This window comes from Camelina sativa, chromosome 9 (assembly GCF_000633955.1).
Source record: "Camelina sativa cultivar DH55 chromosome 9, Cs, whole genome shotgun sequence".
In the NCBI taxonomy this organism is placed as follows: domain Eukaryota; kingdom Viridiplantae; phylum Streptophyta; class Magnoliopsida; order Brassicales; family Brassicaceae; genus Camelina; species Camelina sativa.
Window position 1 is genome coordinate 30,891,693 of NC_025693.1, and position 12,532 is coordinate 30,904,224.

The 12,532-nt window shown below is 31.2% G+C and overlaps 1 protein-coding gene and 1 pseudogene across 2 annotated transcripts; both read left to right on the top strand.

The window, feature by feature from the left end:
• LOC104713328 lies at positions 7,778-10,651 on the top strand. Of its 2 annotated transcripts, none has more exons than XM_010430424.2 (10): positions 7,778-8,119; positions 8,209-8,287; positions 8,499-8,561; positions 8,642-8,890; positions 8,990-9,402; positions 9,483-9,582; positions 9,662-9,715; positions 9,793-9,885; positions 9,986-10,114; positions 10,210-10,651. In XM_010430424.2, the coding sequence occupies exons 1-10, from the start codon at positions 8,013-8,015 to the stop codon at positions 10,519-10,521; spliced, it is 1,599 nt and encodes a 532-aa protein (XP_010428726.1). In that variant the 5' UTR covers positions 7,778-8,012; the 3' UTR covers positions 10,522-10,651. The 2 variants fall into 2 exon arrangements, with proteins under 2 accessions (XP_010428726.1, XP_010428727.1); XM_010430425.2 differs by having other exon boundaries at positions 8,215-8,287.
• LOC104713329 overlaps positions 10,878-12,532 on the top strand; it is a 7,350-nt pseudogene continuing 5,695 nt past the window's right edge.

Consider the following 12,532-nt stretch of genomic DNA (forward strand, 5'->3'; position numbering starts at 1 on the left):
AGAACGAAACTATATATCGGTTTGGGTTCACAAATAAGATGGTTAGGGTTTAGATTTTACAATTATAACGAAATTATATGTCGGTTTGGGTTCACAAATGAGATGGTTAGGGTTTAGATTTTACAATTAAAACGAAATTAGATGGTTAGGGTTTAGATTTTACAATTAAAATGAGACTATTTGTCGGTTTGGATTTACAACTAAACGTTATTTAGTTCAATATAACATGTAAAATATAAATATTACATGTTATTTTTAAAAATCACACCAAATCTTTCACTCTTTCTATCTAACAATAAAATAAAAAGGGTGATTGTGTCTTTTTACTCCAAAAAAACGTGGGCCCTATGGTATTTAACTATAAAAAAATGTTGTTATGGTATTTTTTTTTATTTTTCTTCATATTTGTGCTATCTACTAATATTATCCAAAAGTTAATCTATGAATGAAATAGCAGAATAAAGTACCTAATAAAAAGTTAATTTTAGTGAAAATAGCAGAATTACTAAACAAAAGTAACATGCTGACCATGCAACAAAATTTTACAAATAGTTAAAATATGCGGTATGGCCTAATGACTATACCAAATATTTACCGTTTGGTTAACTAGACTGATTACCATTCAAACACTTTGACTTTGAATCTTTGATAACGTTGACACTCGATAGACATCATGATCAATAATAATGCAATGGTGTGTCCCTGCTTTGACTCCTCTCCTGCCAGTTTGCATTTGTAATTTCTTCCAAAACTGAGTTAACCTCATGGGCCAGCGGCGCGTGGACAGTACTCACGTGCATTGGAGGAGTCTGATCAAGGGGACAACTGAAAGCAATGTGCGCCCAAACAGCAACCACCGAACAATCTAGCTTAGCTCCGGTGTCTGGTTCGGTACCAAACCAGCACTACTGCTTCCCATCATATCAGGAATTTTTTGCCCTTTACACATATTCTCTAAATCATTGATTCAATCTAATCTATTACTCCTTCACTAGTATATGATATTCAGTACATGTCATATATGATATTATAAGCTAGTTAATAACATTAATTTGATTTATGAAGATAGAAACGTATGTACACTCATTTCTTTTAGCCACAACGGAATTAATATAACGGTTGTATTTATAAACATATGGATTGCGGTGTGGATATTCCGATTTTAAAATATTACACACACATACATTCATTGAATTATTTATCACATATATAATTTTAAGCCCACGTCTCATAAAATGACAAAAGCTTGCAGGAATCGTGACATCTAGCAAGGGATCTGAGACTCACGCTGTCTGATTGATATGTTTTTATGCTCCCTTAGCTTTGGTTCTCTCATGATTTGTATATAATTATAACGTAACTATATATATCGCGATCAATCCAAAAATATAGCAGAGCTAATTATATTCAAAAATATAGCAGAGCTAGTTTTTGTTTGATCTTATTCTGATGATCTAAAATTTTACGACGATATATATACGTGTGATTTTATTTTTGTTTGTTCTTTCTCACATTCTATGGTTCAACGGAGTTTGATGCCAGAGAAAGACGGACTAGTTGATACAAACCCCAATTGGATGATGGGCTGATCTATGGTTGAACAAAAGGGCCCATTTGTGATGCAGTCGATTATTTTGGTCTGCGGTTGTGTATCCCACAGCCTGTGATCGGCGATTAGGAAAAAAAAAAAAAAAACTAACTATGTAACTTTTAGTTGATAAACAATTATTATCAGTGATTCTTTCCATTTGTTAGAAAATCATCATGCTTCCACACGTGCATCTTATATCTGAATCTTACACAATGGTGATTTGGCTAAACTGACAAAAAAGGATTATTATTTAAATAATTGACTTGTTATGTATATTACAAAAATATGTGATTTACAATGGCACTGAATTTGAGATAGCACGTGTCAGATCGAACTATAGCGATCATGCAAGAATACATGCGCCGGTATTGACGTTATTGCAGATTAGTACTATTATATATATGCAGATACAAAACTGAAACTGTTCATATAATGTAATTCGTTCGAATCATATAGTATAGTTTATGAAATAGTTTTGAATTCCTTTGCGAAAATTTGGGTGTCAAAACGAGCTAATTCTCAATATGAAATCTATCCGGCTACCGGTTAAGGTATTGTACGATCGAGTTTTATCGGCCGATCCCCTAAAAATTAAGGTTTTGAAGTAGTAACTCTAATATGACATGATCACAGAGTTTGCAAGTTGATGCGAAAGCTCTTCAAAATTCAATGTTTTTTTGGTCAATACTTTATGAAAATACTTGTGATTAATGAGACGATATAGTATCAATACACTAGTGCTAAGTGATTAAAGTAGGTCGAGTAGTGGGGGATATTTTAATAAACTAGTAATACGAAGTGATTAAGGAGATCGAGTATACAAATTAGTAAGGTGCTAGTGCTGCTTCCTACTTTATATATACTTTTTTTTTTGTTTCTGCGAAACACAGGTTATAAATGAAGTTACTCTAAGCTGGCATTTCATGTGTTTTATGGTACCATTGCCGGTAAAATTAGCCAGTTGTTATAGACATGTTCATTTATTTTATGTTTTATATATTCGACTATGAGAAGATCATATGAGTACAGAAAAAAATAAAATGTAATACTATATAAATCTAGAAATGGGTACATAAAACTATTAAAATGGGTCACCCAACGTGCCTGAGTTTCCTTTTCGATTTTAATGTGTGTGGCATAAAATTCGGTGCGAAGGAAAGCCCCAAATTAATTAAACTTGAAAATGAAAGGTTCATTTGGTCCACACCTCTATCTTCATTTTCTTCTGAAATGAATTTAATACTCAAAATCAGTTTTCTCATATAAATTTGTTCAATCATTTAAGTATTCTTCAGTCTTGTTTCTATCACTGTCTTTGGTCACAGCTAGGCTAATAACACAATCATCTATGTATATACTGTACACGCACATATACGTGTATAAAGAAAACATTTTGGACATTCACATTCGTGATCTCATTTCAGCTATCTTTAGATGGCTAGAAAATCTCAGATAGGATATCACACATGCCCAAAAATATATACTAGTACTATTTGTATTGTATGAAATATTATCACTGGCATATGACGTGTGCGAGAAAAAAAGTACAGTTGGCATTCAAAGGTGGTGGTCAAGTGATGGGTTTTCTAACTATGAGCCACTCGATTTGCTTATCAAATCAAAATAAAGGGTGCTCAGTTTGAATTTGTTATGAATCTCACATCAACGATGTAATATAAATTATAATTTTGTATGAGTGATTAACTGGCAAATATAAAATGATATTCAATATGAAACTGAATCACCATAGGCTTTCTTTACCTACCAATATGTTGCCTGTGACAAGACAACAAAAAATGGAAACTCTTTACGTAAAATATGACTTGTAAAATTATCACAACTTGATAAAAGTTATTCGACCAATGTTCTAGGCTTTTGTTTTTTTTTCTTTATTGTTGATTTCATGATTTGTTGTCACGTACGTATATGTAAGTACTAGATGTATTTAGTTTTATATTTTTTTTTTTATTAATTTGTGATATTGGTAGAAACTTATATATATATGTATATCACTGACATTTTATTTTACTTAAAAGTTTGTTTATTTATTCAAAGTTTAATACTCCCTCTATTTCAAAATATAAGATGTTTTGAGTGAAACACGCAGATTAAAAAATAATCACTTTAATATTAGCATGAAATTAAATTAAAAGATGGACGCCACACGCGTTTTAAGGCTCTCACATATATTTTTATGAATTGTGTTATTATCCCTCAACTCTCACTACACAAGAAAATATATATCATAACTCATATCATAACTCATTGAAGAACAAAAATGGAGGGAACAACTTCTTTCTGATTCATCGTCATAAGTTTCAAACTTTTTTTTTTTGTTCCTCTTTGACTTCATTCAAGTCCCTCTCGTCGACTAAACTCAGGTGAACCCTTTGGTAAGCCTAAACGGAGGTCTCAAGCAAGTCTCCCTCGTTTGGTAAGTTGGCTCTTCCCTTACCGTTGATAAGTTTGTTTATTTACTCAAAGTTTAATATTATTAAGTATTGAATAAAACAAAAAGTATTACGCGTAATTAGGTATTTTCAATTCAACTAATTTCACCGATTTATTTTGCATTTACGTAACACCTTACATATATTGTTTAATATGAAAAATAAATTAACAAAAAAATAAACAAAATATGTATGTAAATATAAGCAAAACATAAGTAAAATATTTTGATATATGAGTTTTGTATAATAAAAAATAAACTAGACTCTCATATATCATATCAATCTTTTTTTTTATTATCATGTTTACCTTTTGTTAGTTTATTAAAAAAAAAATTCGTACAAAATTTAATATAAGTTCTCAAGTTTTATTTGGGTTTTCTTCTTCCTTTCAAACATGTAATACATTATATAATATTATATTATTATAAATTAAATATTAAGAGAAATATAAAAATGAATTCATATTTAATATTGTATAATTGTTTTCTTTGTCTCTAAAATAGATCGTTAATAAATTTTTAATTAATAACTTAATGAAATTAATAGATTTTATATTAAAATTTAATAGAATGACATGCTAATTTAGTGTGTTCAAATCTTTTTGTAAAACATGTTAATTGTTGTTCCCAATTGTTTGAGCAGATGTTCTCGATTTTATTCTTAACTAGAATTTGTACCCGCGCACGCGCGAGATTTTAATTATAAATATTTTTTATCAATAGAAATTGTTAAGCTCAAATATAATCATTCCAACTTTTGAGTATAAATCGAGTATAAATCTATTTAAATAGTAAACTTACTTTACTCAGTGATATACAACATATATATTTTTGAAGATAATATTTATTTGTTATATCTATTTGCGATTTTACGTGAGATTTTAGTTAAATTTTTTATCAATAAGAATCATTGAATATGAATATAATTTGAAGATAAAAGATAAATCTATATAAATGCCGTACTTATTTAACTAATCTATATATTACATATATAGTCTAGTCTCATAATAATATCGTCGAGAATAATTATATAGATTATTTAAACATATCAATATCCTATATTAAATGAGAATATACAAAGTTTCATGAACAGTTGCTACAATGAGGTTGTCCAAATGCATCATCTGTCATAATAGAATTTCCGACTAAGTCAAAAATGCTTAAATGGTGAAACATTTAAACCCCACAATGAATATCTATTCACTAATCTAAGTTACATATTTTTCTAAAATCTCATATGTTATTTTAAGATGTTAATTTTGTGATGCAACACCAGCTCCGTCTTCTCAAAAAAGACATAGTGTACTTTAAATATGTTGTTTTTGTTAATGTTTTGGGTTAATAGCATTTGATATATATATATATATATATATATTATATTTGTTATATATGTTTTATATCATATTATAAAATTGTAGCTCCAGCTAATAATATACCTTATGAGATATGCTCCACAAATCATATGCCACTTTTGTGACGGCTTACATATCATTTTTTCTATATTTCCTGACTATTGATTTTATATTTTAGATAGATTATTTTTTTCAAAATTCTTTTCCATAGTTTTCCCAAAAAAAAGTGTGTCCTTACAATGTCTTTATTTTAGATCAAAACTTTTAATTTAAGTTAAGTTAAGTAATTAATCTTTTCTTTCTTATAAGTAAAATTTAATAATAAATCTTTATGGTATATGTTTCTTAGAAACTAATGTTTCACTTCAATTTTATTTTCATGTTTAGATTTTTATAAATACAATTACATAACTGGTTTTTAAACTCCACCATGCATTAAAATCTTACTTACATTCTAAAACTCGTTAACCAATTCTAAATTTTGGAATATAATCATTTTTTTGGTTATAATTTTAATAATAACATTATTACTAAAACAAATTTATAATATTATTTTTACTATTTTAAAATTTTCATTTATTTTTACTTAATTCATTTATAGATAGTTATTATTTTATTATTTGCTAAAATATTATATTATTGTTTATACTATTTTAAAATTTAATTAATTTTAGTTAATTCTTTTTTATTTATTTTTACTATTATTAATTATAAGTAATAAATATGCAATGAATGAATATTAAAAATAGTATTTTTTATATAAAAAAAAATGATTAGGTGGATGATGATGTGGAAGAAGGAGAAATGAACAAAGTTAACTTTATATACATATATAAATGAATATCCATTTATTGAGAATGAGCTAGATAAAGAAAAAAGGTTCATCTTTCCTTTAGAGCATAGGATTGCAAAATGTTAGACCGATCAATATAAGGTGTTTATGTCTGCGACATAGATGATCTAAAACGTTGTCTAGATTCATGACAAATTCAAACTGATTCATTCATACAAAATCTCTTCTTTTTTTTTTCAACTCAATTTTTTCAACCATTCGACCTTATACAACCATTTGCATATAAAATTAGATGTTAAACATCACTAAATATTGGAAAGATAAGAGTACATTTATAAAATAGGAATGCAAATGTAAATACGTAGAAACATACCAAAAAAACCAAAGCGAATATAAAATCTAATTCTTTATAAAATACTATATAGTACATATAACATCCCTACAATCTAATTCATGAGTTTTCTTCTACTCCAACCGTTTATAGTACGAAGAGAAGTTAAAACGGGTATGACTTTACCCGTTTTTTAAATTAATGAATTGTTGTACTCTTTTAAAGTCCTATAAACTCTAAACCCGTATTAATAGCAGTAATTAATGGATACTGAAAAAAAAGTACTAAGAAAATAAAAATAACAAAAATGGACAGGGTGGCATCATAATTTATGGGGACAGCTGTCGTGGTTATGCATTTATGGCCACTAACATGCAATGGCACGGATGCACATTTCTAGTCGTATACTTGTTTGTTTAGATTCTTCCTTCTTACAAAAAATTTCATTTAATTAGTTTCATACTTATATCAATGATCGGTTGTCATTAATTCCTACATAAGTATCTTTTTTTTTTCTTCATCTGAAGTTTGAGTTTGCACATTATAATTGGTGTTTGCTAATAACCAAGTTCAGGTTGATCTAAAGTTCGGGTTGTTAAAATAATGTCGATGATGTATATCGTATGGTATGGGTGTAATCGGAACATATTTATTTGGTATTTTTTCATGACCCCATTGTCAACTCTCATGCATCTCATGTAGTAATTATGTCCCCATTACTTTTAGTGAATTGTTTATTAGTTAGCTCAAATGCATTAATTGCATAGTAGTAGGAGTAGTAGCTCACTTCTCTTCTACTACTTATAGTAAGTATGCTTAATTTTCAGATTTTGTTTTTGGTGACTCTGTTTGCAGTATAAGCTAATCACTTGTATTTTTTTTTGCATGTAATATTACATTCATTCAATAATCTCACCAGTTTATTAGCTACTAATAAGTCCACTACTAGACAGTTTAGAGCAACATATTGATTATACCAAATCCGCATAAACTTCATCATTTAGAATTCTTTTAATCATAATGAATAATGATCTTCTTAGTTTGTAATTTGTTTATTGCATTTATATTAGTATATTGTTGGAGGTCTGATCTTATGAGTAAAATATAGACATGCAAAGGGACTGTGGAAGTAATGGAATTACACTGCGAGAAAAACATTGCCATAAATATGAAAACAGAGGACATTGACAGATATATAAATACAAAATATATACTAGTATAGAACTCAGATCTTAACAAAAATAATAATGAAAAGGTAAGTGGAGTAAAAAAAACAGAGTTAACTTGACCCCGCTAAATTCTGAATCCCCGGGGAAAATAAAAAATGTCGGTTTCGTCACTTGCTCATTTTCCCGGAAAGTTACAAAGTCATTATCCCCTTTTCAGGTTTTGAAGTCACATAACCAAACTTAAGATTTGGTGCAAAAAAAAAAGGCTGGACCTTTCTTTTTTTTTCTTCTGTTCTCTAGCTTTGAGAGCTTTCAAAGTGTGAGAAAATGATGGCTCTGATGAACTGTGCTTATTCATCATCATCATCATCATCATCATCTTCTTCTTCTTCCTCCTCCTCCTCTCCCACTTCTTCTTCTTCATACTCTCCGAGGTAAATGATTTCAATTTGCATAAGTATACCTGCATCATCTATCAATAATAACTTTGAATCAAAGTTACAATGTTCTTGTGTTTCTGTAGGAACAGTCACAGAGAGAACATGGCTTTGCAGAGTGTAGTTGATGTGTCACCTTCAAGTTTCTCTTCCGACAGCATATCTGTACGGTCTCCAAAATCATTTCATTTTCCTCCCTTTTTTTATTTCTCCCAAAAACAGAGCAAAAAAGGTTTTTTTTTTTTTCTTTCAAATAACAAGAAAAGTTCTCTGCTTTTTTTTTTCTTCATTCTGTGTGTTTTATTTATATGGTTTGATGCAAACTTTTCATTAACATGAAAGTGAAGAGATGTTTTTAATTTCCTCCAAATTGCAGATTTTACCTATTGAGAAGACTTTAATAACCCACCAAAACTCCAATCTCTGTCTGATCCCAAAGGTTCGTTTTTCTAACACTCAAATCTTTGTTCTTACTGCTTTCTTGATTCTTGATTTTTTTTTTTCTTGTTTTTTCAACAGTCTTCAGAAGAATTGAAGAAGGAGATTGCATCAGTTGAGTTAGAGATTCTACACATGGAACGATATCTCTTATCTCTTTACAGAAAATCTTTCGAGCAGCAACTTCCTAATTCCTACTCTAACCTCTCTGCTACAACCTTATCTCGTTCTGTCACTACTTCACCATCACTAACTCATTATCAGCCTTACCAAAAACCAATCTCATATCCTCGGAGTTTCAACACTAGCTTAAAAGCCTTATCTTCAAGGGTAATCTAATACTTCTTTACTCAAGCAACTTAAACATATCATTATAAATAAAAACTTAACCTGTTTTTTTTTTTTTGTGTGTTTTTCTTTCCTTTTTAGGAAGGGAGTAGAGTAGTAACTGGTAATCAGAGTCTTGGAGAGCTTCTAGGATCATCTTGTATAGTTGATCATAATAATAACCTCATAAACCCGAATAAACTCTCTGAAGATATCATGAGATGCATTTCTTCTGTGTATTGTACACTTTCAAGAAGCTCAACGAGTACCAATCACACCACTTGTTTTCCTGCTTCCCCGGCTTCATCGTTGTCCAATGCCTCAACTATTTTCTCTTCCAAATCTAATAATGATGATAAATGGAGCTTGAATTGCGCGAGTGAGGATCATTTGCTGAATCACTGTCAAGATCAAGGCAATGTTTTGCCTTGTGGTGTTGTTGTGATAGAGGCTCTTAGAGTACACTTAGATGATGGTAGTTTCAGTTACGCTGCTCTTATGCTCCAAAACTTCAGGTAAAAAGTTTATATGGTTTTGTGGTAACAATCTACATTCATGTAATTGGGATTGATATATGAACATTGTTGGTATGCAGATCACTGGTTCAAAATCTTGAGAAAGTTGATCCGAGTAGAATGAAACGTGAAGAGAAGCTCGCGTTTTGGATCAACATTCACAATGCTCTTGTGATGCATGTAAGTGAACTAGCTCTTAAACCTCTTTTTAATATGTTTCTTTTATATTTTCTTGTCTGATAAATCTTCTTCTTTGCAGGCTTACTTAGCTTATGGAACTCACAACCGCGCAAGAAACAATTCGGTTTTGAAGGTTACATCTCTATCATTTTAGCAGAGCTACACTTATTTGATGTTTTTACTAAGCAATTCTCTGTTATATTACCACAGGCAGCTTATGATATTGGCGGCTATCGCATTAACCCTTTTATCATCCAAAGCTCAATCTTAGGAATCAGACCTCACTACACATCACCATCACCTGTAAACCATTTCATCTTTGTCTCCTTTTTGCTAATTCACTTTCATTTTCACTTTTGACCACATATAGTAAACTTCTCACTTTCAATTTTACATTTTGCAGTTACTCCAAGCGCTGTTTTCACCTTCAAGAAAGTCTAAAACTTGTAGTGTTAGACACATTTACGCATTGGAATACCCCGAGGCTCTAGCTCATTTCGCTATTTCTTCAGGAGCATTCACAGATCCTACGGTAACAATTACTATGAAACCATTTCAACTCTAATTGATTTCAGTCTAAATGTGGCATTAACATTTAACAGTAATAGATCATTAATTGTTCACTAGGTTCGAGTTTACACCGCGGATAGAATCTTCAGGGATCTAAGACAAGCTAAGCAAGAGTATATCAGAAGTAACGTTCGTGTTTACAAAGGAACAAAGATTTTGTTGCCAAAGATCTTTCAGCATTATGTTAAAGACATGTCAATGGATGTGTCTAAGCTCATGGAAGCAACAGCTCAGTGTTTACCAGAGGATGCTAGGAAAATTGCTCAAAAATGTTTGAAGGAGAAGAAGATTAAAAATTTTGAATGGCTACCGGAAAATTTGAGTTTCCGGTATGTCATCGCCGGTGAATTGGTCGGAGCAAAAAAATAAAACGTGATGTTTTTTATTCAAAAGACTTTTTTTTTGTCCTCCTCATGTAATTAAATAATTTGATTACAATCATTTTCAGTGAGAAATTGTAAAACCAGTGTTTTTGTTTGTAATCATCATAAACCGAGAAGGCGAGAAACTAATTAAGATTTAATAACGAAAATAACCGAGATAAAACCGATAAATCAAACCGGGTCTTAATAGCGGGCTTATGGGCCTAATAATTATTACAGGGTTTAATGAGATTTAAAGAAAAATACAGGACGTGATTTTGATTTTGATAGTACTACAAGGGTCAAATAAAAAAAATTGCTAGCTTGGTTTTGTATCTCTGGGACGCCGATGATTTGTTTTCCGGTGAGAGGTAAATAAAGTTAGGGTTTTTAATTGCTGGGAGATAGAGTAAACAAGAAGGAAGAGATTCACATGTTTAATCATTCTCTTCTTACTTTTTTTCACTTCAGATTGAAAATAATTCTCCCCTCGTTTCGAAATCTTCGATCTTTTTCGTACTGAATTGGGATGGAATTGGAGCAACTTAAGAAGTCTGTAGAGGCGAACCCAGATGATTCTTCTCTACAGTTCGAACTCGTAATTTAGTTTTGTTTTGATGATGAAATTTAGTTCCTTTTACTTATGGGTTCTCTTGTTATCTGGAAAAAAATTGGAAATTTTGATGATTTGATTTCAGGGTTTGTATCTGTGGGATAATGTTGGAGAATCGGAGCAAGCGGCGGAGCGTTTTGTGTTGTCGGCGAAGTTGAACCCGAATAATGCCGCGACGTTTAAGTATCTAGGGCATTACTACTCGCGTGTGACGCTTGATCTCAATCGAGCTGCTAAGTGTTACCAAAGAGCAGTGTTGATAAACCCTAATGATTCTGATTCCGGAGAAGCTTTGTGCGATTTGTTTGATAAGCAAGGGAAAGAGATTTTGGAGATTGCTGTTTGCCGTGACGCTTCTGAGAGGTCTCCCAAGGCTTTTTGGGCGTTTTGTAGATTGGGTTACATTCAGGTTTTGTTCAATTGCCCTTCTCTGTTTTTGTTTTATTACATTGATTGCTAATTTATCTATTGCCATGAATTCTATTATAGCTTCATCAGAAGAAGTGGTCTGAAGCTGTTCAGAGCCTTCAACATGCGATTAGAGGTTATCCTACCTTGTCAGACTTGTGGGAAGTAATTGTCCTTTCCTCTTCTTCCTCCAGTTATTAACTTTTTCGTTTCATTGTTATTAGTCTGTTACCGAATTTGACAAGAATCTTTTTTTCTTTTTCTTGTGTCTGTTATTGCAGGCTCTAGGCCTGGCTTACCAGCGACTTGGAATGTTTACTGCTGCTATCAAGGTACAATACACTGTTTCCTTTTAATTTGTGTCTTTCTAGTTTCTTGAAGTGGTCTGAGTTTTTGTTGATTTTCATTGTGACTTTATTTCTCAATGATACAACAGGCGTATGGGCGCGCCATTGAATTAGATGAGACCAAAATTTTTACATTAGTGGAGAGTGCCAATATCTTTTTGATGCTTGGTTCATATAGAAAGGTAAAACCTTTGTAACCACGTCTATTTAAAATTACCTCTTTGGAAAATTTGTCTGTGTGGCTCCAGAAGTCTCATATAGTGTTTGTGTAGGGTGTGGAGCTATTTGAGCAAGCGTTGAAGATTTCGCCTCAGAATATTTCTGTGCTTTATGGTCTTGCTTCTGGATTGCTTAGTTGGTCAAAGGAATGTATAAATTTGGGCGCATTTGGATGGGCAGCTTCGTTGTTGGAGGTTAATAACACTACACTCTTGTGATTTTTCCTGCTTTTATCCATATTTCAATATATACCTATATGAGAGAACGATTATTGCAAATTCACTACAGGATGCTCGTAAAGCTGCAAAAGAAAGTAGTGAACTGTCCAGCAACATGTCTTGTATATGGAAATTGTATGGAGATATTCAGGTACTTTAGGCTGTCCTTGTATTTTAAGTGTAAAGCTCGCTCGTTAGCTGGGGATCTAATAT

Bases quoted from the DNA above. Each gene is read 5' to 3' on its own strand.
- LOC104713328 (XM_010430424.2), top strand. From the start codon at position 8,013: ATGATGGCTCTGATGAACTGTGCTTATTCATCATCATCATCATCATCA. The intron at 8,120-8,208 runs GTAAATGATTTC...GTGTTTCTGTAG, and splicing joins TCTTCTTCATACTCTCCGAG to GAACAGTCACAGAGAGAACA. The intron at 9,403-9,482 runs GTAAAAAGTTTA...GTTGGTATGCAG, and splicing joins CTTATGCTCCAAAACTTCAG to ATCACTGGTTCAAAATCTTG.